This window comes from Atractosteus spatula, chromosome 8 (assembly GCF_055471065.1).
Source record: "Atractosteus spatula isolate fAtrSpa1 chromosome 8, fAtrSpa1.hap1, whole genome shotgun sequence".
NCBI lineage: Eukaryota > Metazoa > Chordata > Actinopteri > Semionotiformes > Lepisosteidae > Atractosteus > Atractosteus spatula.
Window position 1 is genome coordinate 2,282,816 of NC_142713.1, and position 25,800 is coordinate 2,308,615.

Genomic DNA, 25,800 nt, shown 5'->3' on the forward strand with positions numbered 1-25,800 from the left:
GGTTTCAGGGAAATAGAAAGTGAAGTAAACAGCTGGCACAGTGCCAACAGGGAGTTCCCAGGCTGTAGGGGCACAAGCATAAACCACTGCAGAAATGCAATGACAGAGGATGACCGCAGCTGAACTGGAGAGGGAGGAACGATTTCAGACAGCAGCAGGGTGTCACTGGTGTAGTGAAGGAGTCCCGGCGCAGTCCAGTGAAGGAGACACACACAGGGTGTTCTTCTCAGAGTCCAGAATCACATCAGTGTTACAGAGGGGTTTATAATCCCAGTCCAGGGACTAGTTAACTCTTCAGCACTAAACTCTGTACTAAACACCCTCTTTACTGTCCCTCTCTTCAATATTAAACCCTTCACTAGTTCACTCTTCAGCACTAAACTCTGTACTGTCCCTCTCTTCAATATTAAACCCTTCACTAGTAAACTCTTCAGCACTAAACTCTGTACTGTCCCTCTCTTCAATATTAAACCCTTCACTAGTAAACTCTTCAGCACTAAACTCTGTACTGTCCCTCTCTTCAATATGAAACCCTTCACTAGTAAACTCTTCAGCACTAAACTCTGTACTGTCACTCTCTTCAATATTAAACCCTTCACTAGTAAACTCTTCAGCACTAAACTCTGTACTGTCCCTCTCTTCAATATTAAACCCTTCACTAGTAAACTCTTCAGCACTAAACTCTGTACTGTCCCTCTCTTCAATATTAAACCCTTCACTAGTAAACTCTTCAGCACTAAACTCTGTACTGTCTGACTCTTCAATATTAAACCCTTCACTAGTAAACTCTTCAGCACTAAACTCTGTACTGTCCCTCTCTTCAATATTAAACCCTTCACTAGTAAACTCTTCAGCACTAAACTCTGTACTGTCCCTCTCTTCAATATTAAACCCTTCACTAGTAAACTCTTCAGCACTAAACACACACCCCAAGAGAGGCTTACACTATGTCTTCCTCTAAATCGAAATCGAAATGGGTTCGAGCCCATTGCAGGGAGGCACGAAGTAGGGTGGGGGCGGCGAGGGCACCAGCCCTAGAACCCCAATCCGTTACAGTAACACAAGGACAGACAATGAAATGTGGGCTATTTCGAAGTCGCAATTCTGAGATATAAAGTCGGAACTCTGAGATACCATAGCACGTTTTTTTTTTTATTCCCTGGCGGAAACGGGCTTCCATACAGAGCTAATCTACTGGCTCTAGATCCCAAATCTACTGCCAGTCTGAGAGCTTTGATCTCAGCAGTCAAGACCTCCCTCACCTTGGTTTTTACTGCTCTCGTGTGGTGCGGTGTCTAAGCTGATCGCCTGTATTAAACTCCAATTAAGACCTGCTCTCCGTTCCTGCAGGACAATGAAGTCATGTTTCAGTGTGGACTGATTTCCGTCTTGAAGAAATTCATCTGACGAATTCGCGTCTTCGAAGAAGGTTCACCGAAGGTATGAATGTTTATGTGCCCAGTAAAACCAACGACGTGTCCACAACCAAACAAAATTCAGAAGCTCCAGCTGATACTTTGCCAGTTAAACCCGGGGTTTCAGTCGAATGGAGCTGTGGGCTGACACCAGACCCAGCATCCGGGCTGAAGTGCTGATGCTCCTCAGCTTTTATTGGTCACCCTGAAGGCCACACCTGCGTTAGCAAAACCCTGTGTCCAATCAGATCACCGCATTTCAAAACTCCCCCTTTCCCCGCCCCTCTATACAATTTCCAGATACAGTGTCTTGCATGAGGAATGTGTCTTTTCGCAGACCCCAGCTTGCTCTCCATGAGACACACAGACACACCGATAGGGAGAGAGCCTTTTAAATGTTTATTTATGATCACGCAAAGAGAACTGGCTCGTTCGGACAGAAAACATTTTAAGACAAAATGAGTCACCTCCTGTCCTGACTGGAGGAGCTCACCCAGCTGGGTCTGGAGAGAAGCCAGGGTATCGGCTTCAACCACACACCTGGGCAACTTGTTCCACACCCCCACCCCCCTCTGTGTACAGAAGAGCCTCCTGTCCTGACTGGAGGAGCTCACCCAGCTGTGTCTGGAGAGAAGCCAGAGTATCGGCTTCAACCACAGGGCTGGGCAGCCTGTTCCCCACCCCCACCACCCTCTGTGTACAGCAGAGCCTCCTGTCCTGACTGGAGGAGCTCACCCAGCTGTGTCTGGAGAGAAGCCAGGGTATCGGCTTCAACCACAGGGCTGGGCAGCTTGTTCCCCACCTCCACCACCCTCTGTGTACAGAAGAGCCTCCTGTCCTGACTGGAGGAGCTCACCCAGCTGTGTCTGGAGAGGAGCCCCAGGGTATCGGCTTCAACAACCTGCCAACCACACGACCTCGAGTCTTTAAACCTTGATGATTTCAAGAGTCTAAAGAGGCTGCAGTAAATCAGAGTAAATCAGAAGAGTGGTAGAGGATCGATCTTCGATGGCCACATCGCGTATTAATCACAGTGCGCCTGTCTCATGCCCAAGACAGCTCCTCCGCCGAGCACAGACCCCGCGACCTTGCAAGCGCGCACTCTTTTCGGAATGACGGCGCCATCGATCAAGTCGGTGGGGACCGCGCCCATGGCTTCGCAGTAATGGATGCAGTTGTCGCACCTGCCACCGCCACGGGCCTGTTCAGGCTCTTGTCCATCCTGACGGACACGGCCCGCGTCCGACCTGCTGGAACGTCGGGCTTGTTATCGTAGAGCTGCTGGTAGGCGTGGTGCTCTGCGCATGTCTGGGGACTCCTGCCCAAGGGCTGATGGGCGTCGGGCACCCTGCTCTGGAGCTGCGTTGGGCGGGTCAGGCGTGCCTGATCCGGCGCCACGACCTTGCGGACCTGTTTGTTGTGGCCAACGTACGCCTCGCCGGTCTGCACGTCAGTGACCTGAGTCATCACGTGCGGCTTCCTGCCCAGGTCCCGATTCCGATGGATCTCGTTCATCTTTTCCGAGAGGTCGGTCACTTCCCTTACGGCCTGGCTCCCGATCTTGTTTCCCAGCCTGCCTTTCTCGATCTTGTACTCGATCTTTTTCCCTAACCCCTCGCCGGCCGCGTACCCCCCGACGGCGTCCAGGGCGACCCCCCCCACCAGATCCACGTAGGCCCCCCCATCTTTCGGACTGTCCACGATCCGAACGACGTTTCCCACCAGACCATAGGGCTTGAACTTGTCGTGTACAGCACTGTCGACGACAGTGATGATTTCGTCCATCAACGTTCCTGCTGCTGCCCCTGCTAGTGCCGCCTAGAGCTCTCTTCAATATTAAACCCTTCACTAGTAAACTCTTCAGCACTAAACTCTGTACTGTCCCTCTCTTCAATATTAAACCCTTCACTAGTAAACTCTTCAGCACTAAACTCTGTACTGTCCCTCTCTTCAATATTAAACCCTTCACTAGTAAACTCTTCACATTTCTTTATGTTGAATACATTTTAACTTTGTGTTTAATGCGTCTTGAAGTGAGAGTGCAGGGCGGGTCTACATGGAAATCAAGCTCACTGTTCTTATCTGTCTTGAAAATATCCTCTCTGAGCAGCAGAGGCCTGGTTTCAGGGAAATAGAAAGTGAAGTAAACAGCTGGCACAGTGCCAACAGGGAGTTCCCAGGCTGTAGGGGCACAAGCATAAACCACTGCAGAAATGCAATGACAGAGGATGACCGCAGCTGAACTGGAGAGGGAGGAACGATTTCAGACAGCAGCAGGGTGTCACTGGTGTAGTGAAGGAGTCCCAGCGCAGTCCAGTGAAGGAGACACACACAGGGTGTTCTTCTCAGAGTCCAGAATCACATCAGTGTTACAGAGGGGTTTATAATCCCAGTCCAGGGACTAGTTAACTCTTCAGCACTAAACTCTGTACTAAACACCCTCTTTACTGTCCCTCTCTTCAATATTAAACCCTTCACTAGTTCACTCTTCAGCACTAAACTCTGTACTGTCCCTCTCTTCAATATTAAACCCTTCACTAGTAAACTCTTCAGCACTAAACTCTGTACTGTCCCTCTCTTCAATATTAAACCCTTCACAAGTAAACTCTTCAGCACTAAACTCTGTACTGTCACTCTCTTCAATATTAAACCCTTCACTAGTAAACTCTTCAGCACTAAACTCTGTACTGTCACTCTCTTCAATATTAAACCCTTCACTAGTAAACTCTTCAGCACTAAACTCTGTACTGTCACTCTCTTCAATATTAAACCCTTCACTAGTAAACTCTTCAGCACTAAAGTCTGTACTGTCACTCTCTTCAATATTAAACCCTTCACTAGTAAACTCTTCAGCACTAAACTCTGTACTGTCCCTCTCTTCAATATTAAACCCTTCACTAGTAAACTCTTCAGCACTAAACTCTGTACTGTCCCTCTCTTCAATATTAAACCCTTCACAAGTAAACTCTTCAGCACTAAACTCTGTACTGTCCCTCTCTTCAATATTAAACCCTTCACTAGTAAACTCTTCAGCACTAAACTCTGTACTGTCCCTCTCTTCAATATTAAACCCTTCACTAGTAAACTCTTCAGCACTAAACTCTGTACTGTCACTCTCTTCAATATTAAACCCTTCACTAGTAAACTCTTCAGCACTAAACTCTGTACTGTCACTCTCTTCAATATTAAACCCTTCACTAGTAAACTCTTCAGCACTAAAGTCTGTACTGTCACTCTCTTCAATATTAAACCCTTCACTAGTAAACTCTTCAGCACTAAACTCTGTACTGTCCCTCTCTTCAATATTAAACCCTTCACTAGTAAACTCTTTAGCACTGAACTCTGTACTGTCACTCTCTTCAATATTAAACCCTTCACTAGTAAACTCTTCAGCACTAAACTCTGTACTGTCCCTCTCTTCAATATTAAACCCTTCACTAGTAAACTCTTCAGCACTAAACACACACCCCAAGAGAGGCTTACACTATGTCTTCCTCTAAATCGAAATCGAAATGGGTTCGAGCCCATTGCAGGGAGGCACGAAGTAGGGTGGGGGCGGCGAGGGCACCAGCCCTAGAACCCCAATCCGTTACAGTAACACAAGGACAGACAATGAAATGTGGGCTATTTCGAAGTCGCAATTCTGAGATATAAAGTCGGAACTCTGAGATACCATAGCACGTTTTTTTTTTTATTCCCTGGCGGAAACGGGCTTCCATACAGAGCTAATCTACTGGCTCTAGATCCCAAATCTACTGCCAGTCTGAGAGCTTTGATCTCAGCAGTCAAGACCTCCCTCACCTTGGTTTTTACTGCTCTCGTGTGGTGCGGTGTCTAAGCTGATCGCCTGTATTAAACTCCAATTAAGACCTGCTCTCCGTTCCTGCAGGACAATGAAGTCATGTTTCAGTGTGGACTGTTTCCCGTCTTGAAGAAAGGCATCTGACGAATTCGCGTCTTCGAAGAAGGTTCACCGAAGGTATGAATGTTTATGTGCCCAGTAAAACCAACGACGTGTCCACAACCAAACAAAATTCAGAAGCTCCAGCTGATACTTTGCCAGTTAAACCCGGGGTTTCAGTCGAATGGAGCTGTGGGCTGACACCAGACCCAGCATCCGGGCTGAAGTACTGATGCTCCTCAGCTTTTATTGGTCACCCTGAAGGCCACACCTGCGTTAGCAAAACCCCGTGTCCAATCAGATCGCCGCATTTCAAAACTCCCCCTTTCCCCGCCCCTCTATACAATTTCCAGATACAGTGTCTTGCATGAGGAATGTGTCTTTTCGCAGACCCCAGCTTGCTCTCCATGAGACACACAGACACACCGATAGGGAGAGAGCCTTTTAAATGTTTATTTATGATCACGCAAAGAGAACTGGCTCGTTCGGACAGAAAACATTTTAAGACAAAATGAGTCACCTCCTGTCCTGACTGGAGGAGCTCACCCAGCTGGGTCTGGAGAGAAGCCAGGGTATCGGCTTCAACCACAGGGCTGGGCAGCTTGTTCCCCACCCCCACCACCCTCTGTGTACAGAAGAGCCTCCTGTCCTGACTGGAGGAGCTCACCCAGCTGTGTCTGGAGAGAAGCCAGGGTATCGGCTTCAACAACCTGCCAACCACACGACCTCGAGTCTTTAAACCTTGATGATTTCAAGAGTCTAAAGAGGCTGCAGTAAATCAGAGTAAATCAGAAGAGTGGTAGAGGATCGATCTTCGATGGCCACATCGCGTCTTAATCACAGTGCGCCTGTCTCATGCCCAAGACAGCTCCTCCCCCCAGCACAGACCCCGCGACCTTGCAAGCGCGCACTCTTTTCGGAATGACGGCGCCATCGATCAAGTCGGTGGGGACCGCGCCCATGGCTTCGCAGTAATGGATGCAGTTGTCGCACCTGGCCACCGCCACGGGCCTGTTCAGGCTCTTGTCCATCCTGACGGACACGGCCCGCGTCCGACCCGCTGGAACGTCGGGCTTGTTATCGTAGAGCTGCTGGTAGGCGTGGTGCTCTGCGCACGTCTGGGGACTCCTGCCCAAGGGCTGATGGGCGTCGGGCACCCTGCTCTGGAGCTGCGTTGGGCGGGTCAGGCGTGCCTGATCCGGCGCCACGACCTTGCGGACCTGTTTGTTGTGGCCAACGTACGCCTCGCCGGTCTGCACGTCAGTGACCTGAGTCATCACGTGCGGCTTCCTGCCCAGGTCCCGATTCCGATGGATCTCGTTCATCTTTTCCGAGAGGTCGGTCACTTCCCTTACGGCCTGGCTCCCGATCTTGTTTCCCAGCCTGCCTTTCTCGATCTTGTACTCGATCTTTTTCCCTAACCCCTCGCCGGCCGCGTACCCCCCGACGGCGTCCAGGGCGACCCCCCCCACCAGATCCACGTAGGCCCCCCCATCTTTCGGACTGTCCACGATCCGAACGACGTTTCCCACCAGACCATAGGGCTTGAACTTGTCGTGTACAGCACTGTCGGCGACAGTGATGATTTCGTCCATCAACGTTCCTGCTGCTGCCCCTCCTAGTGCCGCCCCAGCGGGGCCCGCTACCAGGAACCCCCCCACCCCCCCAGCCATCACTGCAGAAGAGTGGGACGCCGCCTTCATGGCGCTGTCACCCCCTTCCTGGTCTCCACAGGCGTAGTGAATCGCTCCCTTAACGTGACCCACAACCGGCACAGAGTCGGCCATGCTGCTGACCCCCATCGCAAACTGGAGCTGAGTTTCTCTGGCTCCTTCTAAATCCCCAGAGAGGGCCTGGACGACTGATGTTCCCTGGGAGACCACCGGACACTGCTTCAGGAAATTCTCCTGCGTCTTCCGAGCCCCTTCGCCATCTCCTGAAACCCACTGGGCAAAGGATTTAACCTGCGACAGGAGAGGGATCCCATCCATCTTCAGGGGCAGCCTGCAACACAGCACATTATCACTGCACTGAGAGAGAGAGGGGTTAATACACACTGACACTGAGAGAGAGAGGGGTTAATACAGACACACTGACTGGACACTCCAGTACATTAACACTGCACTGAGAGAGAGGGGTTAATACAGACACACTGACTGGACACTCCAGTACATTAACACTGCACTGAGAGAGAGAGGGGGGTTAATACAGACACACTGACTGGACACTCCAGTACATTAACACTGCACTGAGAGAGAGAGGGGTTAATACACACACTGACTGGACACTCCAGTACTTTAACACTGCACTGAGAGAGAGAGGGGTTAATACAGACACACTGACTGGACACTCCAGTACATTAACACTGCACTGAGAGAGAGAGGGGTTAATACAGACACACTGACTGGACACTCCAGTACATTAACACTGCACTGAGAGAGAGAGGGGTTAATACACACACACTGACTGGACACTCCAGTACATTAACACTGCACTGAGAGAGAGAGGGGTTACTACAGACACACTGACTGGACACTCCAGTACATTAACACTGCACTGAGAGAGAGAGGGGTTAATACAGACACACTGACTGGACACTCCAGTACATTAACACTGCACTGAGAGAGAGAGGGGTTAATACACACACACTGACTGGACACTCCAGTACATTAACACTGCACTGAGAGAGAGAGGGGTTAATACACACACACTGACTGGATACTACAGTACTGTGGTTCTCACAGTGCTGTTGCAGTTCACACAAAACAACAGAGCCTCCCTTCGTGTACGGGCTAATAATTTTAAACATTTTTAAAAACCCCGATAACGTCTCTTTTGCTATTTATTTAATTAATCTTACAGCAGCGAAGAATATTTTTACTTCGCGAAACAGTGAAACAGAATGAAGGATGAACGACCGAATTTCAACCCCCATCCGATTCCAGCTGCAGCTCCAGTGTCACAGCGAGGCGAGAGCCGGGCTCGGGCCTCTCCAGCGGCGCTCCGCCGCCCCGAAATTCTCGCCTCCGCGGAGGGAAAGAGCGCACCGCACCGACCGCAAGAGACAAGGACTCATCCCTCGAAAAGTGCAGAAAAAAGGCAGCCAGGCGGAGAAGCCAAGCGACTTGCCCAGTTAAAACTGAACACCCCGACTTCATACCCAGCGGCTTCGAGCGGGTGTCGGTGTCTCGTCGTCTCGTCAGTAACGGGGAGAGAGGGAGGCGGCGGTGCGTGTCGGGTGCTTCCTGCTTACCGGTTGTGAATGAAGACCCGTCTGTGTGGAAGAACCAGGCGTCTCTGAAGTGGACCCCGGCAGTAGTGGCTCACTTTATAGGGCCGGTTGGCAGAGCCCCCCCCTGGGCAACCACCACCCCCTTTTCTTTAGTGTGAAAAAGTGGGCGTTAATTAGAAGTGTTTAAACGACCTTTGGAATCAGGCCCCGGCCCCCTTTGTACTGTCACTCTCTTTTATTACAACCCAGGAACGTGACCACCGACTTCAAGATAAGAAAGGTTGAAGAACAAGGACAGAGAGCTTCAGTGTAGCCACACAGGAAGGGAAGAATACGTGATGAATTTCTGAAGGGGGGCTATTTCACGAAGCCAGATTACTCAAAACTCTTCAGCACTAAACTCTGTACTGTCACTCTCTTCAATATTAAACCCTTCACTAGTAAACTCTTTAGCACTAAACTCTGTACTGTCACTCTCTTCAATATGAAACCCTTCACTAGTAAACTCTTCAGCACTAAACTCTGTACTGTCACTCTCTTCAATATGAAACCCTTCACTAGTAAACTCTTCAGCACTAAACTCTGTACTGTCACTCTCTTCAATATTAAACCCTTCACTAGTAAACTCTTCACCACTAAACTCTGTACTGTCACTCTCTTCAATATTAAACCCTTCACTAGTAAACTCTTCAGCACTAAACTCTGTACTGTCACTCTCTTCAATATTAAACCCTTCACTAGTAAACTCTTCACCACTAAACTCTGTACTGTCCCTCTCTTCAATATTAAACCCTTCACTAGTAAACTCTTCAGCACTAAACTCTGTACTGTCACTCTCTTCAATATTAAACCCTTCACTAGTAAACTCTTCAGCACTAAACTCTGTACTGTCTGACTCTTCAAAATTAAACCCTTCACTACTTAACTCCTTAGCACGGTGCTGGGCATCTGATCACAAGGACCCCCCACTGCCAGAGACAGCATCATACTGGTGAAACTCATCTCCTCCCTCCTCACTGTGACCCCAGACAGCTGAGAGCAACAGGAGCAGCTCTGAGACCTGTGCTCCTGGTACAAATTCACTCACATGCATCAGTGTTTACTTTCTAGTAAGAAAGTGAGACAAACATTTCTTTATGTTGAATACATTTTAACTTTGTGTTTAATATGTCTTGAAGTGAGAGTGCAGGGCGGGTCTACATAGAAATCAAGATCACTGTTCTTATCTGTCTTGAAAATATCCTTTCTGAGCAGCAGAGGCCTGGTTTCAGGGAAACAGAAAGTGAAAGCATTTTCTCTGAAAGTAAACAGCTGGCACAGTGGTAACTGGGAGTGTCCAGGCTGTAGAGGCACAAGCATAAACCACTGCAGAAATGCAATGACAGAGGATGACCGCAGCTGAACTGGAGAGGGAGGAAAGATTTCAGACAGCAGCAGAGTGTCACTGGTGTAGTGAAGGAGTCCCAGCGCAGTCCAGTGAAGGAGACACACACAGGGTGTTCTTCTCAGAGTCCAGAATCACATCAGTGTTACAGAGGGGTTAGTAATCCCAGTCCAGGGACTAGTAAACTCTTCAGCACTAAACTCTGTACTGTCACTCTCTTCAATATGAAACCCTTCACTAGTAAACTCTTCAGCACTGAACTCTGTACTGTCACTCTCTTCAATATGAAACCCTTCACTAGTAAACTCTTCAGCACTAAACTCTGTACTGTCCCTCTCTTCAATATTAAACCCGTTCACTAGTAAACTCTTCAGCACTAAACTCTGTACTGTCCCTCTCTTCAATATTAAACCCTTCACTAGTAAACTCTTCAGCACTAAACTCTGTACTGTCCCTCTCTTCAATATTAAACCCTTCACTAGTAAACTCTTCAGCACTAAACTCTGTACTGTCCCTCTCTTCAATATTAAACCCTTCACTAGTAAACTCTTCAGCACTAAACTCTGTACTGTTACTCTCTTCAATATTAAACCCTTCACTAGTAAACTCTTCAGCACTAAACTCTGTACTGTCCCTCTCTTCAATATTAAACCCTTCACTAGTAAACTCTTCAGCACTAAACTCTGTACTGTCTGACTCTTCAATATGAAACCCTTCACTAGTAAACTCTTCAGCACTAAACTCTGTACTGTCACTCTCTTCAATATTAAACCCTTCACTAGTAAACTCTTCAGCACTAAACTCTGTACTGTCACTCTCTTCAATATTAAACCCTTCACTAGTAAACTCTTCAGCACTAAACTCTGTACTAAACACACACCCCAGGAGAGCTCCACATCCCAAACCTTGTGTTTTCCCTCTTCTGTTTTCAGCAGTGGACTAGAGTGTTACTTGTCCCTTTGCAGCCTACGCCTGCTGACGCAGCCCCCTCCAGGAACTACTTCAGCCTATCTCTGCTGGGACCCACCAAGTCCAGGCTCTCTAACCACCTCCTGCTCCTTGACAGGTGTCGTCGTTGTAATGTCACTCCTCAAGGATTTCCTCTGAGATTTAGCACTCGGCTCCGCACTGTCACTCTCTTCAATATGTTCTGCCCTGCGATTGCCCTGAACGGGGGTTTAAAAAGTCTGCTTATGGGCCGGTGGCCGTTCTTGATGATGTCGTCCCGCCTTTCAGCTACAGCAGGTCTTCGTTTAACTTCCCCAAAAAAGGCCAGTTCAGGAGCAGCGACCCCAGGTCCGAGTCAGATGTCTACACTGTCCAGGTGCACGGGTATTACCAGCATGGTTTCCAACTCTGGGACTGAATGTTAATTAGTTCTTGCCTGCACCGAACACCCCTTAGCAGCTAGTGCAGCACGGTATCCTGCACTTAAAATCATCCTTTTTAAAGGAGGTTAGACCACCCCGTCTAATGCCCTGCCTGCCTGATGTATGCTCCCTTTTCACAGACAGTAACGGCGCAGATCTCCTTCTTCAGTTGAACCCACGTTGCCAGTCTGCTCAAACCCGTCTCCATTCATCTCAGATCGAGGCCGTTAGCACCTACAGAACTGTCTGAATGCTGCCCAAACAGGAGGTGGGGTTCGGGACAATGAGGGGATTGTCCCGGGAGATGCACAGTGGGTCTGCTCTTCATCCCCTGTCGGAAACAAGCACTGGGTTTTGAATCTGGGGTGTTGAATTGTCAGGTCCTAGTCCTCTGTAATCCCTGGTAGCATAGTATAAATAAATGTCCCCCTTTTAGTTATTTAAGCTATCATATAATCACTGCACTACATTAATAGGCGGCTGGGCGATAACCATACCGGCATCAGTATTTCTCGGAAATCAGGCTTCTGCTGCTTGGTCAACAGACGTGTATCAAGCCAATGACCTTGTTACCTGTGAGAGTATAAAAAGAGTGTTGTACTGCGACTCTGCTGTTAATCTCTTTTCTTGTACGGCTCTGAAGAAGCCAGACGGCTGATTGCAGTGCAGTGCAGTTTGGAGGCGGCTGGCCAGGAATCCCTCAGAGGCTGAGACTCTGACCGACACACAGAGCAGGTAGGCCGTGTTCTGACTGAACAGCTCCTCGGTGAGATACAGCATGTGTCCCACTGACAGACACACTTTGCTGCGCTTTAGCACTGAAGACATTTTACACTGGAGGAGCCCAAGGATCACTATTACAGTGACTATTACATTCAATAAAATTGTGATAAAATTGAATTAATTATTCAAACCAATCACAATTCTTATTGAAATTATGATTACATGTATAATTTAGTTATTACTACATTTATTGTTACGAATGTGAATGTAATATTTAACATACTGTGATTGAGATGATGGACTATGACTATGTTAAAATTGAGATTAAAGTCAGTATATTTATTTTATTATTAGAGAGAGTTTTTATTATCACCATGGGGCAGTTTGTTAAAGAAAGTACAATTGTCCAGTGACTGGGAATGAAACCAGGACCTCTAGCATGGCAGAAAGGAATTCTACCACTAAACCGCCAGTCTGTATCACACACACAGAGGACCTGAAGGAGAAAAGGTCTCTGTAAGACTCACACACTATTACATACACACAGCATCACACACTATTCAACACAGTATTACACACACAGAGGACCTGAAGGAGAAAAGGTCTCTGTAAGACTCACACACTATTACATACACACAGCATCACACACTATTCAACACACAGTATTACACACACAGAGGACCTGAAGGAGAAAATGTCTCTGTAAGGCTCACACAATATTACATACACACAGCATCACACACTATTCAACACACAGTATTAGACCCATACTGTATTACACACAGAGTACATTAGAGAGGTATTGTGTGTCTCTGTACGACACTCAATATCCCACACACACAACATCATATACACTGTTACACGTACACAACTTGAATTTGTAAGATGCCAGAAATGTCATTTCTAACTTCATATATTTAGTGCCTTGAGCTAAATTAAAAACTACAAGTTAGTGGTGGGTTTATACAACCAGACGTTTCATTTTCCATTACACTGCAAACAAACATTATTATATGATATATATATATATTATACTGTATATAAACAACAAATAATAAAAATGACTGATGTTATAATTGTTTTCAGAGGAAGTGAAACCTAATGAACCAGAAATGTTTCAAAATAAAACAGTATGGATAAAACCAGGACCAGGGCTCCCCATAGCTCTCTCTCTCAGGGCAGTGTTAATGTACTGGAGTGTCCAGTCAGTGTGTCTGTATTAACCCCTCTCTCTCTCAGTGCAGTGTTAATGTACTGGAGTGTCCAGTCAGTGTGTCTGTATTAACCCCTCTCTCTCTCTCAGTGCAGTGTTTATGTACTGGAGTGTCCAGTCAGTGTGTCTGTATTAACCCCTCTCTCTCTCAGTGCAGTGTTAATGTACTGGAGTGTCCAGTCAGTGTGTCTGTATTAACCCCTCTCTCTCTCTCAGTGCAGTGTTTATGTACTGGAGCGTCCATCAGTGTGTCTGTATTAACCCCTCTCTCTCTCAGTGCAGTGTAAATGTACTGGAGTGTCCAGTCAGTGTGTCTGTATTAACCCCTCTCTCTCTCAGTGCAGTGTTAATGTACTGGAGTGTCCAGTCAGTGTGTCTGTATTAACCCCTCTCTCTCTCAGTGCAGTGTTAATGTACTGGAGTGTCCAGTCAGTGTGTCTGTATGAACCCCTCTCTCTCTCAGTGCAGTGTTAATGTACTGGAGTGTCCAGTCAGTGTGTCTGTATTAACCCCTCTCTCTCTCAGTGCAGTGTTAATGTACTGGAGTGTCCAGTCAGTGTGTCTGTATTAACCCCTCTCTCTCTCAGTGCAGTGCTAATGTACTGGAGTGTAGCTATTATGCTATTGTGAATGGAAAGTGAATATTTAAGACCGATACAAAAAATAATAAAAAAGTCAATATAGTATACATATTTTTACATTTTCTTAAGAGTAAGAGCTTATTTAAGATATTCAAAAAATATATATATATTAGACATAGTGGCTTTAGAAACCTAAGATATTTATAAGCAAATTAAGCGGGGTTAGAGGAGTCATTTGAACGAAGTTGTCACGTACTGTAAGCTGTATTAGTAACCAGGCCTGCACTGAACATCCACCCAAAGCACTTCTTCTATGACAAACCACACCTTTCTCACAGACCCCCTGCTCAACTCTGACGCGGTGGGGTGGGTAGTTTTTAAAAAGACAGCGCGAGAGTGGACATGAAGCAGACACTGCTGATGGTAGCGTTTCGGGAAGCCCTCTCACAGTTTTCAATGAAAAGGGTGAGACAACAGGATGCCAAACAGACCAATAGTGAAACAGAGGCCTGGGTGAGATGCATTATCACAGTTAGTCTGCGCTGCTCATCCACAGAATACTTGCTCTTTGCATATGTAATGTAATCACTGAGGTTACTCAAGCAATCGTTTTACACATGAAGCAAATATGATGTCATTTTTACTTTATTAAATCCAAGTAGCTTAAAAAAAAATCAACAGTTGTGCTTTTTTGCGGACCACCCCAATAAAAGTCAAATGGGACTGCGCATGTTAAATATGCGAGCTCGACTGTTCTGTTATTCTTAAGTGAACAATACAAAGTCAATTTAAACAGCATGAATCAATTAAAACATGATGGGTGATTTCCAATTTTGAGAAGTTGGAGCGAGTGACCAGAATCTTGCCCCTGCTGCTTGTGTCTTCCAGGTGCTGCCCCTCCTTCCCAGTTAAAACTCAACCAGTCACAGACCAGCTCACAAAATGGGAGGGCATACATCTGTACCTTGTTCCACATGTCAAACAGATATTCATTACGCCTCCAAGCCACTTGACTCTGTTTTCAAGGCGCATGGTCAATTATTACCTGATAGTCTACATGCAGAAATAGATGATTGGCTTAAATCAGGCAAGTGTGGAAGGTGTTATGACAGGTACTTGAGAGACAAGGAGAGAGACAAGGAAATGAGGGAGCAGGAGGAGAGGAGAAAGATGGCAGAGGAGAGAAGAAAGCATGCAGAGAAAGAGAGACAGTGGGAGGAGGAAAAGAAACAGATGGTGAGGAGAAGGCTAGAGGAGACTCGAGAGGAGACGGACAGGAGGTGTGCTCAGGAGAGACGGAGGAGAGCAGAGGAGATCCAGCAACGTCATGGTCAAGTGGTGAGAGAAGTGTTTCAGGGACGGCGAGAAACCCTGAACGCTGGTGATTCAGACTCAGACAAAGGGCTACTGAACATCCTGTCCAGACAACTTGGAATCCCTGAGGAGGAGATCGATCTCAGGAAACTGTCCCCCCAGCAGGTCCTCTCTCTGTCCCTCAGTCTCCAGGAGCTGCTGTTTGATGACTGGGTCGACCACACCCCACCAGTAGACACTCTGCTTCACACCCAGAGCTGTGCGTGATAGTGCTGGACACCAGTGAGGATGGCATACTGGAGACTGCTGCTGACCAGCTGCAGCTCATAGTGGAGACACTGGTAAGGGTGGTGAGAGAGGGAGAGGGACAGTGTCTATACTTCACACAGGCCCTGTTCTTGACTTACACTCAGCTCCTGGAGACCTGCACTGAGACCCAGCTCACCACACTCTCCATCGCTGTGGCGTGGACCCGGGGGGACATTTCCACTGAGCAGCTCTTCCTCCTGAAGGTCCTGGAGCTGCTGCTCAGAGCCATGGAGGAGAGGAACGGGACAGCTGTGACAGGAGAGGTGAAGGGTGAGGAGGAGAAGTGTCTGGAGCTGATCCTGGACGCTCTGGTTCAGACATCTGAAGGAGGTGCCTTCTGCAGGCTGACAGCCTCGCTCCCGGGACTCCTGGGAACTGGCCGCTGGACTTGTACAGAGGTGCTCAGACTGTTAGACACACTTGTTCAGAAACCGTTAACCCCTGAGGATCTGCTGAGGATCACCGACCTGGTGAAAAGGCATGACCTTTCACCTTTCTGGACAGGCAGTGAGGGCTGCTCTCTGGAATCTGAACACCCTGACACTGGATTTCACAAGACCTTTGAGGAGAAGCTTTGGAGAGAAGGTGATAGGATACTGGAGTCTCATGTTTCACAACTGCGAGAGTCAGGATGCATCGACGCTGTGACTGCAGAAGTAGTGAAAGGCGTGGTGGGTGCCACCCAGAGGGAATTTAAAGACAATCTAAATGAAATCGAAGACAATGAGAATGAAGCTAAATTGCTCCACAGTGTTTTTAAAGGGTCCTTTAAAGGAATCAGGATGGAGGCAGCAGAGCTGGAGAGAGTCCTGTCAGCCCTGAGCAGAGCTGTGTTCCAGACCCAGGGCTACTGGCCCACAGTGGCTCAACTGGTCAGCTGGTGTGTGCTGGCAGTCTCTGGCAGGGACAGACCACATGCTGTCATACCTCTACAGAGTGACCCCTGTGTGGTGGCCATGTACGCAGCACTGAAGGTCCTACAGGGTGAGAGGGTGGGTGCAGTGTTGCGATCTGCCTCCTCACAGGACCACAGACCCCAGAACTGGTCCAGTTTCTTCCAGCTGTTTGGAATCATGGTCAATATGAGATGTGAGGAGGTGCTAGATGAAGATTTCCAAGATGACATTGTCTATGGCACTGTGGAGACTTCTTTCATGAGATTCCTTCAGCAGGGTCCAGATGTGAAAAGGACAGGGTCTTCACCTCAGCCTCGACACTTCATACTAGACCAGGATGTGTCTAAGCAGGACCTCCAATTCCGCAGGATGTCCACAGGCTCAGAGCTCATGAAGAACATGGCTACCATTCTGACAACTTTGCTGCAGCCCAGCGTAAACTCAACAGAGAGAAAAACTCCAAACTTCAATCTCATTATGACTGTGTTCCACACATTCTCAGTCCTGGATCACAGCTGCAGCTCAAGCACACCTAAAGAAAGGTTTACTGCAGTCTGCCTAGAACTGTCACACAGGGAAATTACAAAGGACGAGATATATGTCCTGAGGTTTCTGGAAACTGTCATGATGTCTGTCTGTAACCAGGAAGACAAACAGCACTCCACACTGATAGCTAGACAGTGTTTTGACCTACTGACTACCTATGCAATAACCTTCTGTCCTGGAGAGGACTGGAAAACGTGTCTCTGGAAACTCCTTGACCTGGTGAGACAAGGACTTTGGACACCAGCAGTGATCACAGACTTCTTTTATTGTCTGGTAAAGAAATTCAGAGAAGAAAAATGTACAACAGGCATAGCTGATGTAAAAATTCACAGTCAATATGATAATGACAACAGCAATGTAAATTTAAGCTCTCAGTTCAGTAAAGCAAATAATGCTGCTAATGCTCAGAATAAGAGAGACATAGCCTGGGAATTCAGTGATGACTTTTGTGAACCAAATGACAGGAACACCAAGACTGAGAGCAAAACTGTCCTCAGCAGAGAGAGTCAGCGCGGTGGTGTTCTCATCTCAATCATGAAAGTGTTACAAATGGTGGAAATGCATCGTGTGTCTCCCAGCTTCAGGGACAGACACAACTACACCCTAACCCAGCTGCTGGACGTAGGGTGTCATGGCCCTGGCCTCCTGTTCACTCTGAAGGACTGTCTAACAACCAAAGGAGAGAAGAACCTGTAAGAAGTACTGCAAGAAATTCAGGAGAGGGGAGAGTCAGAGACGACCACAATTAAAAAGGTGAGGGACATTGTAACCTTTGTCCAAGAACAGATTAAAAATTCTCAGCACAAAAATACATATTTTGAAATGTTCAAACAGAAAGTTGACAGGTTGAAAAATGTATTCTGGAAGAAATCTTTCCATGGGCTCAATAGAGGCTGCCTGACAGGCCACAGTCTGGGCACAGAGGAGCTGCAGACAGCCCTGGTCGTCCTGTTCTCAGCTGTGTATGAGACCCAGGGCTGGTGGCCCAGAGTCACTCAGATGGTCAGCTGGTGTCTGCTGGCTCTGTCAGCATCAGGGAAGCTACTGGAGCTGGGCACTGGAGAGGGGAAGTCCTGTGTGGTGGCCATGTTCACAGCCTACAGGGTACTGAGAAGGGAGAGTGTGGACGTCCTGTCCAGCTCTCCTATCCTGGCCCAGAGGGACACACAGGAGTGGAGGACGTTTTATGGATTGTTTGGCATCACCATTGATAGCAACACCGACAAAACCACGGACAAGAGCAGGAAGGAGTGCTACCAGTGCGATGTGGTCTACGGCACAGCAGACAGCTTTGCGGCAGACTGCCTGCGCCAGAATTTCGAGATGAAAGACATTCGGCCCAGGCGGCAGTTCCAGTGCGTCATCGTGGATGAGGTGGACTCACTCCTGCTGGACAAGGGGGTGCAAATGACCTACCTGTCCACAGACATGGCTCCCATGCAGCACCTCAACATTGTCTTGGCCATGATCTGGAGCATCGTCAGCCAACACGGCTTTGTGGCCACGGAGAATGGACCGATGGTCCGAGGGCCTGTCCTGCCTTTCCACAAAGCTGTTTGACTCCATAGACATGGAAGGAGTGGAACCAGCTGACATTCTGCAGATGGCAGAAGAAGAGGGTCTGATTCAAGAGGGTTTTACCAGCAGCTATGAAAGCGGAGACAAACTTGAGACTACTGATACATCATCCGAGAATCCAAATATAGGAATCCTTAAAGAAAAGCTAAGGACTGTGTCCCAGGATGACATTGTCCAGATATTCCAGATAGCCCATGAATACCTCCCATACCGTTTCACCACCTATACCCAGGATAAGACCGGGATCCTGCGTCTCTGCTCCCATGGCAATACTTCTGAAGATGAAGATCTACCTGAGGTCTCCTTTTTGCTTCTGGAGGAGGATCTCTGCTGCGCGCTGCACGACAAAGAGGAGCCCCTCTAGGAAGCTGTTGAGGAGAACGTTAAAAACCACTTGCTCTTCACTTCTGGCCAGACGGTAGAAAAGCAAGAACAGAAAACCTGTGTCCCAGGCTTCCTGCGAGAGCTGGTGGAGAAGAAGCTCAGTGTGTGGGTTCAGAACGCTTTCCTGGCCCTTAAGGTACAGGAGGGCCAGGAGTACATCGTGGAGGACAGCCGTGTCCTTCCGGTGGATTTCGGCTCCACAGGTGTTGTGGAAAAGAACAAGAAATGGGGGAACGGCCTGCAGCAGTTCCTGGAGATGAAGCACCAGACCACACTGAGCTGCATGTCCCCCGTCACCAACTTCCTGTCCAATGTAACCTTCTTCAGGAAGTATGAAGGCCAGATCTTTGGGACAACAGGGACTCTGGGGACACAGGAGGAGACCGAGCTGCTGAGGAAGCTCTATCCTGGCCTCTGACTCTGGACAGAGCACCACTGCGTTCCACAGACAGACACAGGTCAGGATTCAGGTGCTCAGCAATGTTCGCATAAATATCAAAGAAGCAATGGAGAAACTGACAGATATAGAACAGAAAAAGAGAGACATTCCTATAGAAGAGAGCTCCATCTTCTCCCTGGTGAAGGATCCAGAGTCTGACGTCCATGAGGAGCTGTACCTGGTCTACCAGCTGGGCCTGGAGCTGGTCTTCTCTGTGAAGGAGAAGCCCCCGTTCTGCTGGGAAGGACTGATAGTCTTTCTTGTAGGAGTGGCACAGATTGCACTTGGTATTGTTGTGATGGTGACGACTACCGGAATCCTGCTTAATGTGGGTTCTGCTCTGATTAGTGAGGGGATATCAGACTGCATTACTGGAACTACAGCCATGGTGACAGGCGGGTTCAGCTGGACCTCCTGGATTATTGGCAAAGCAGTATCCCTGGCCGTGTCACTCGTTGGCTATGGACTCGGAAAGCTGCTTTCCAAGGGTATGTCAGCCTGCAAGGCGGGGGTTCGGGGCTTGAACAAGCTGAAGTCCCTGCCCAAGTTCATCTCCAGGCAGTGTAAAGGAGGCATGACGGGAATCATGAAGGAAAATCTGAAAAATGCACTGAAGTATGCTGGAAAGGAGGCTGTGCAGCAAACTATAATGTGTGGTGTGAGCAAAGCAGAAGAAATAGCAATTGATCAGATATGTGACCAAATAAGACATCACATCCGAGATAAAGTATTCGAAACAGTTGAGAACAATATAGCCAGTGACCCACTAGGCCCCCTGGTGGACTGTGTGGTGGTCTCACATATCACTGAAAATGAAGATCTCGGACTCCTCCTGGCTGATGAAGAGAACAGGAGAGAGTTACTGGGCATTTTCCAGACAGCATGTGGGACAGTGCTTGAGTCACACTGCTCTGGGCTGGGCTGGCAACACCAGCTGAACTCCTCTATTCACAACGTCATGAAAAAAGCCAAGCACGGGAACAATGCGACAGCGAACAGTGTCCTGACTCTAATTCAGGCTGCTCACATGGCCGCTCTCTGTCGAAACGCAGTTCTTTCAGCGAAGGACCTCTGCAGGGAATTCGACAGCCAATATTGTGAGGAACTCAAGAAAACTTTGAAAAAGTTGAAGAAGAATGTGGAGAAAGAAGGGCTCTCCGATGGTGATGAAGCCAATCTGGCTTCTTTTAAAAAGGAGATAACCAAGATGATCTCTTCAGCGCTGGGCGATGCTATTTTTCAGATAGTTCACCAGAAATTCTCCAGCCACATGGTCAGTCTCGCCCAAGAACAGATTAACGGAAAGATTGGCCAATTGGTCAGCAGTACTCTGAAGACAAGCAGAACCCGAGAGAAGCTGGAAGCGGGCCTGCACACCAGCTACATCGCCAGTGCCCCAGAGTCACACAGACATGCCACAGAAGAGGACTTGCTTCAAGTGACCGCCTATGCTATGAAAATGACACAGCGCACTGCTGATGGTCCAAGTAACAGCGCTGAGAGCAACAGCCTGGCCACACTGCTGGAAGCCAAGCTCCTGGCTGAGAGCAGCAGCAAGACTGTGGTCATTTACACTGAGAACAGTAGAGGAAAGCGCAGCAAGATGACTGTGGTGCATCCGAATAAATCCACAGAGGGCACCGTGGAGCTGCTCTACCACCCCAAGAGTGACCGCCGCCCCAACGTCCACTACGAGGCCCTGATCAACGGCCAGGTGGTGGAAGTGAGCGGACAGAGGAACAACTGCCTTTATGAGGCGTTCGCGCGCAGCCAGCAGCCGACCGCTTCTTCAGAGGCCATCTCCTCCGTGGCTGCCGGGCTGCGGGAGACGGGAGTCCAGATGAGCCTGAGCGATCCAGGAAAGTGGGCCCCGCTCATTAAACACAAGGAGAGAGTTCTGAACATCCGAGGGGGCGGCTGGTTCATGGCTGAGGGAGGTGGTGAATATGTCGAGGAGACACAGGAGGAGCTTGAGAAACACACTGGTTGGGTTGGCAAATACAAAGATAATCAGAATTACCTTCATGAGAACGGAATAGGCCAGTTCATGAATGCCGACCACCAGCCTGCCGTTGACAGCGTCGTTGAGGCCTATTTTAAGAATCCTGAAAGTCCGCTGGTCAAAGGCTTGATTCACATGTGGACTGATGGGAAATACCAACTGAATAACCCCCCAGACAAAAATAAATTTAAGAGTCAGTTGCATTCCCATGGAAGGAATCTGCCCACTGTCCTTGTGCCCAGAGGTCTACACAGAGCCTTCCTAACAACCTGCAGTAAAGAGTTCAGACAAGCAGTGGCAGAATACATCAGCAAGGATGATGTGGAAGGCTTTCTGAAAATGGCTATACTGGGTGCTGCACCGAATTCTATCTATAAGAGTGGAAATGGACAGAATACAACTTTGGGAAATCAAAGAGTTTCTATCTATACAAACAAATTTCAACAGGCATCTCTGCAAGTAATAGAGGATTATAGACAAGAGCTTAAAAAAATCACTTTCATGGATAATAATCAATTAGAAAAAAGTTTTGAAAGGGCAGAGCATTGGGTTAACAACAAACAGTACAATGACCAAAACGATCGCCATGTTCAACAGACCCAGGAAATTCTGAACAAGAGAAAGGTAAGTTCCTGCCATTCTTTAATGGTGCTAAGTTATCCACTGAAATATCTTTTGTACACAACTATATACTGCGCTCCTTAGAGGTTTACAGGACTTTTGTGAAGCCTAAGCGAACACAGCAACACGTTATGATTTAAAAATGTTCTGAAATCATGTTTAATTTCAAATCAAACTGAATTGTTAAACACATTACTATGATGTTCCACTGACTGAAGTGTACAAGTCCTGCAATGACTCCCTGTCCAGGCTGTAGTCTATTATGTAGGATGTTGTTAAGGGTCTCTGACTTGTGTAAGTGTATAGAGATACAATCCTGACTTGAGCCAGCGTTTCCAGGAGCCAAGAGTTCTGATAAATTTGTCAGAAGGAAGAAATTTTGAATATCTTCTTTATTCAGAAATAACAGACTGGAGGTTCAGTAGCTCAGGTAAAGGTAGCTGAAGTTGTGGCACCCAAAGACTTCTACTGAGCCACTGCCTGTTACAATGTGAGAATTAATGCCAGGCTTTGCTTTTCACAGTTCTCACAGACGAGTCCTTATACTAAGAGAGCATCTGACATTCCTTGCACTTATTTACTTCTCATGAAGTCCCGTTATCAATGGACCTGTTCGAGGCAACACTCTGGCTGTCACAACTGATCATACCTTTTTAATTATTCTTCCAGACACACAACAATAAATGAACAAGGACACCATCTGGGTGAGTGTTACTGGTGCTCGTGTGCCTACATGGAGGGTACTGGGCTGGTAGTGAAACTCACCGCAGGTCATCAAGGAATTTGATAAGAAAGCACTGCCCTTTCTCCATTTTTCCTGGTGCTGGACATCGCCGAGTCCACTAACGTATACAACACTATTATAGATTATGTGTAAAAAAAACAAACATTTTATTTAAGTTGAAGGCCTGTTATTTGTAATCGACTATTAAAAATGCATTATTTTGAAAATATCACACCCCGCACAAAGTTAAACTTGAACCCCAGTTTAAGACTTTCACTGATTTAATTTTAAAAAAATTAAGTCAATTAATACCTTACGATCCTCAGAGACATTGTGTGTTCCTGCTGACAGAGTGAAGGTATAATTGTAAAGTTTACCTTAGTATACCTAGGGGAGTTGTAAGTTAATGTCAGTACAGAAACACACAACGTAAGGTCATATGAAGAGCACAGAGAGACATCAAGGAAGGAGTACAACAACAAGAAGAGGACAAGAACAGAGAGAAGAGTTGGAACTTGAAGCTTGTGCCAGGCGAGAGCCCCTACTTCATGATCATCCAAACAAAACCTGACCGGAGCTCAGTATCTGAACCTCGCTAGGGAGAGCGTGCTTTTCTGTGTTTTTTTGGGAACTTGTTTTTTTTTGGGTAAAAGATAAATCAGTTAAGGACGTCTTTCCTGCTTAGGGTGCATTTCTGGAATAGGGAGACAGGCTCCCAGTTATTTTGTAGCATTCGGGGAGCAGAGAGATTTAACTGCGGGTTGTATCGCATTTATTTAGAAAGGCATCTTCTCCCTTATTCGGCCTCTGGTAGAAGTCTGGGGGGTTTTCTGGGTGATGAGAATGTTAAGCCCCTGAAACGCCTTGTTTGTACAGTTTGTAAGCGTGGAAACTTGCACGTTTTGTTGTGCGTCGTGCAGTTTGAGTCTCGTCATTGTGATAAACACGCTTCTCACAATCCAGTGTGCCTTGATTCTCAGTCAATCCCCGATTTTCACTCATTTTGTAAACCCTCCCTCCCATTTGTAACAATATTGATATTTTGCATTCAATAAACTGGTACAACAAAATTTAAAGTAACGAATGGCAACTTAAGATGACTTATTAGCAACTTGTAAATCGAAGAAGGCTCCACAACCGAAACGTTGCGTTTTCTTTCTTCTCTTTTCAGCCGGGAATAAACCTGTTACATGTTCTTATTATAAATTAGCTCAGTTTTTTTTTTGCGCGTGTCATTTTGTTATTTAAGTTCCATCTTTCAGCTATTTTATCACAAAGACCAATCCTTTCCCCCCGGACCCGTGTTAATAAAGAAGACACCAGGAGGAGCAGGGTTATTTCGAACATTATCAGAGGACAGTTAGGAAAAACCGTCTTTCTAGATCCTACATCCTAAATAGTAAACTCATTATATGTGTAGGTATAACACGAAATTCTGTGTACAGTGATAGCAGTTTTCTAAACTGAAGAGTGTAAATAGCAGTATTTCGTGTAAGAATAAAAAAAAGCTCCGCTATTTTTTGTGGAAATGTCACACGTGTATAATCAGGAACCCTTGTCTTCACACGGCAATACGTCCATTTTAGGCGAGTTTGAGCGACACACAGGTAATAACCAACGACGCCGCTGCGACCCCACTCACCTCCCGGACACGGAAGCCCGCTCCTCTGCCTGTCCGCCCGCGAACACCCCCTTCAGTTTCCCGATGTTTCATTATTATTATTATTATTATTATTACTTCCACGAGCGGCACAAGAAAAGGTTCGTAAACGTCGTTGCACGATCCCGCGAGCCCCGCGAGCCCCGCCCCCGGCTGTTTGGGCGCGAAACGGAAGTGAGGCAACAAAAACAAAAAAAAACCCGGACTTGACGGCAGGGCGGGAGGGAGTTGCCACGGCAACGGGCGGCGCCGGTCGTTTCTTGGTTATGGCCACGAAAAGGGCGAGAATATCGTCCATTGACCTTAAATAACATAAAACATTGTGTGTGTGTGTATATATATATACACATTATAAGAACAGTCAGGGGGTACTTAACTAATTTGCATAAACAGATTAGCACAGCTGAACAACACGCCAATGGATCGTTTACCTTTCTTAGTTTTTAACGTAAAATTCAATTTCTATGTTAAACGGGATTATATTCGGAGTGGACGTCGGCCCTTTCGTTGTACGGATACGGTACCTCCCCCATAATCAGTCAATAGATATATTAGCACTATAACCCCTTTCCGGCCCACATCCGGGCGCGTAAAACCCGAGTATTTTAAAGATCTCGATAAGAAACGTCACAAGCCCCTCCGAAACATTCTGGCTTGAACACATCGAGAAGACAAACGACATACACTGTAGTTCCTTTATTCATGCTACAAAACACACACCGATCACCTAGGTTGATTTTAAAGGCACCGTTTGGCAGTACGGGGCTGCAGGAGGATTTCTGCGGGGGGGGGGGGGGGGTCCTTGCAGGTGGTCTCAAGGCCGGCAGCTAAATTTCACCGCGGGGTGAACCCTAGTTTCTGCTGTGGAGCCTTCTTCGGGTGTTCCACAGCCGAAACGTTGTGTTCTCCTTCTCTTTTTCGCCAGGGAATAAACCTATTACTTGTTCCGTTACAGGAAGAGTACTCTCCATTCGCCAGTAGTCAGAATTATGCGCGGATAGAGGCGTAGTTGGACGTTAACAGTAATTTGGGTCAATGTCGCCATCTCCTGGGCGCTCTGAAGTACGGCAGCTGTTCGTGGATTTCCTGGGCATGTCCTACAGCGCACACAACACGACAGGACACTACCGCACGTAACCTGATGAGAAAATAATAACGAACAAATACGAGCAAGACAGCAAGAGAAAAGGAGGCCACAGACGATCCCAAAGTTATACACAACACAGGACAGGAAATACAGGACAGGAAAGAGAATCCCTCAGTGATAAACACACACAAGAGGACAGGAGAGACAGTGAGAGAGATCACAGAGAAACCTTCGGTAATAAACACACACAACAGGACAGGAGACAAAGTGAGAGAGAGAGAGGAGATCACAGAGACTCCCTCAGTAATAAACACACACAACAGGACAGGAGACACAGTGAGAGAGAGAGAGGGGATCACAGAGACTCCCTCAGTGATAAACACACACAACAGGACAGGAGACACAGTGAGAGAGAGGAGAT

The 25,800-nt window shown here is 47.4% G+C and overlaps 2 protein-coding genes and 1 pseudogene across 4 annotated transcripts; 1 reads left to right on the plus strand and 2 right to left on the minus strand.

Moving 5' to 3' along the window:
- Positions 1-2,125: 2,125 nt before the first annotated feature.
- LOC148829051 (uncharacterized) lies at positions 2,126-5,318 on the minus strand (annotated as a pseudogene).
- Positions 5,319-5,747: 429 nt separating this feature from the next.
- LOC148829052 (uncharacterized) lies at positions 5,748-24,421 on the minus strand. Of its 3 annotated transcripts, none has more exons than XM_088924363.1 (2): positions 24,275-24,421; positions 5,748-7,320 (listed from the first exon to the last, which is right to left on the minus strand). In XM_088924363.1, exon 2 carries the CDS (start codon positions 7,305-7,307, stop codon positions 6,150-6,152), a length of 1,158 nt encoding a protein of 385 aa, XP_088780489.1. In that variant the 5' UTR covers positions 7,308-7,320; positions 24,275-24,421; the 3' UTR covers positions 5,748-6,149. The 3 variants fall into 3 exon arrangements, with proteins under 3 accessions (XP_088780489.1, XP_088780488.1, XP_088780490.1); XM_088924362.1 differs by lacking the exon at positions 24,275-24,421 and adding an exon at positions 8,570-8,681; XM_088924364.1 differs by lacking the exon at positions 24,275-24,421 and adding an exon at positions 8,477-8,592.
- Positions 14,963-25,301, plus strand: LOC148829053 (uncharacterized). The gene is given in 8 exon segments (XM_088923578.1): positions 14,963-15,364; positions 15,547-16,773; positions 17,545-17,667; positions 17,779-18,434; positions 18,436-19,245; positions 19,295-21,911; positions 24,182-24,466; positions 25,248-25,301. Coding segments are annotated over 8 exon segments (6,174 nt in total).
- The last annotated feature ends 499 nt before the right edge of the window (positions 25,302-25,800 follow it).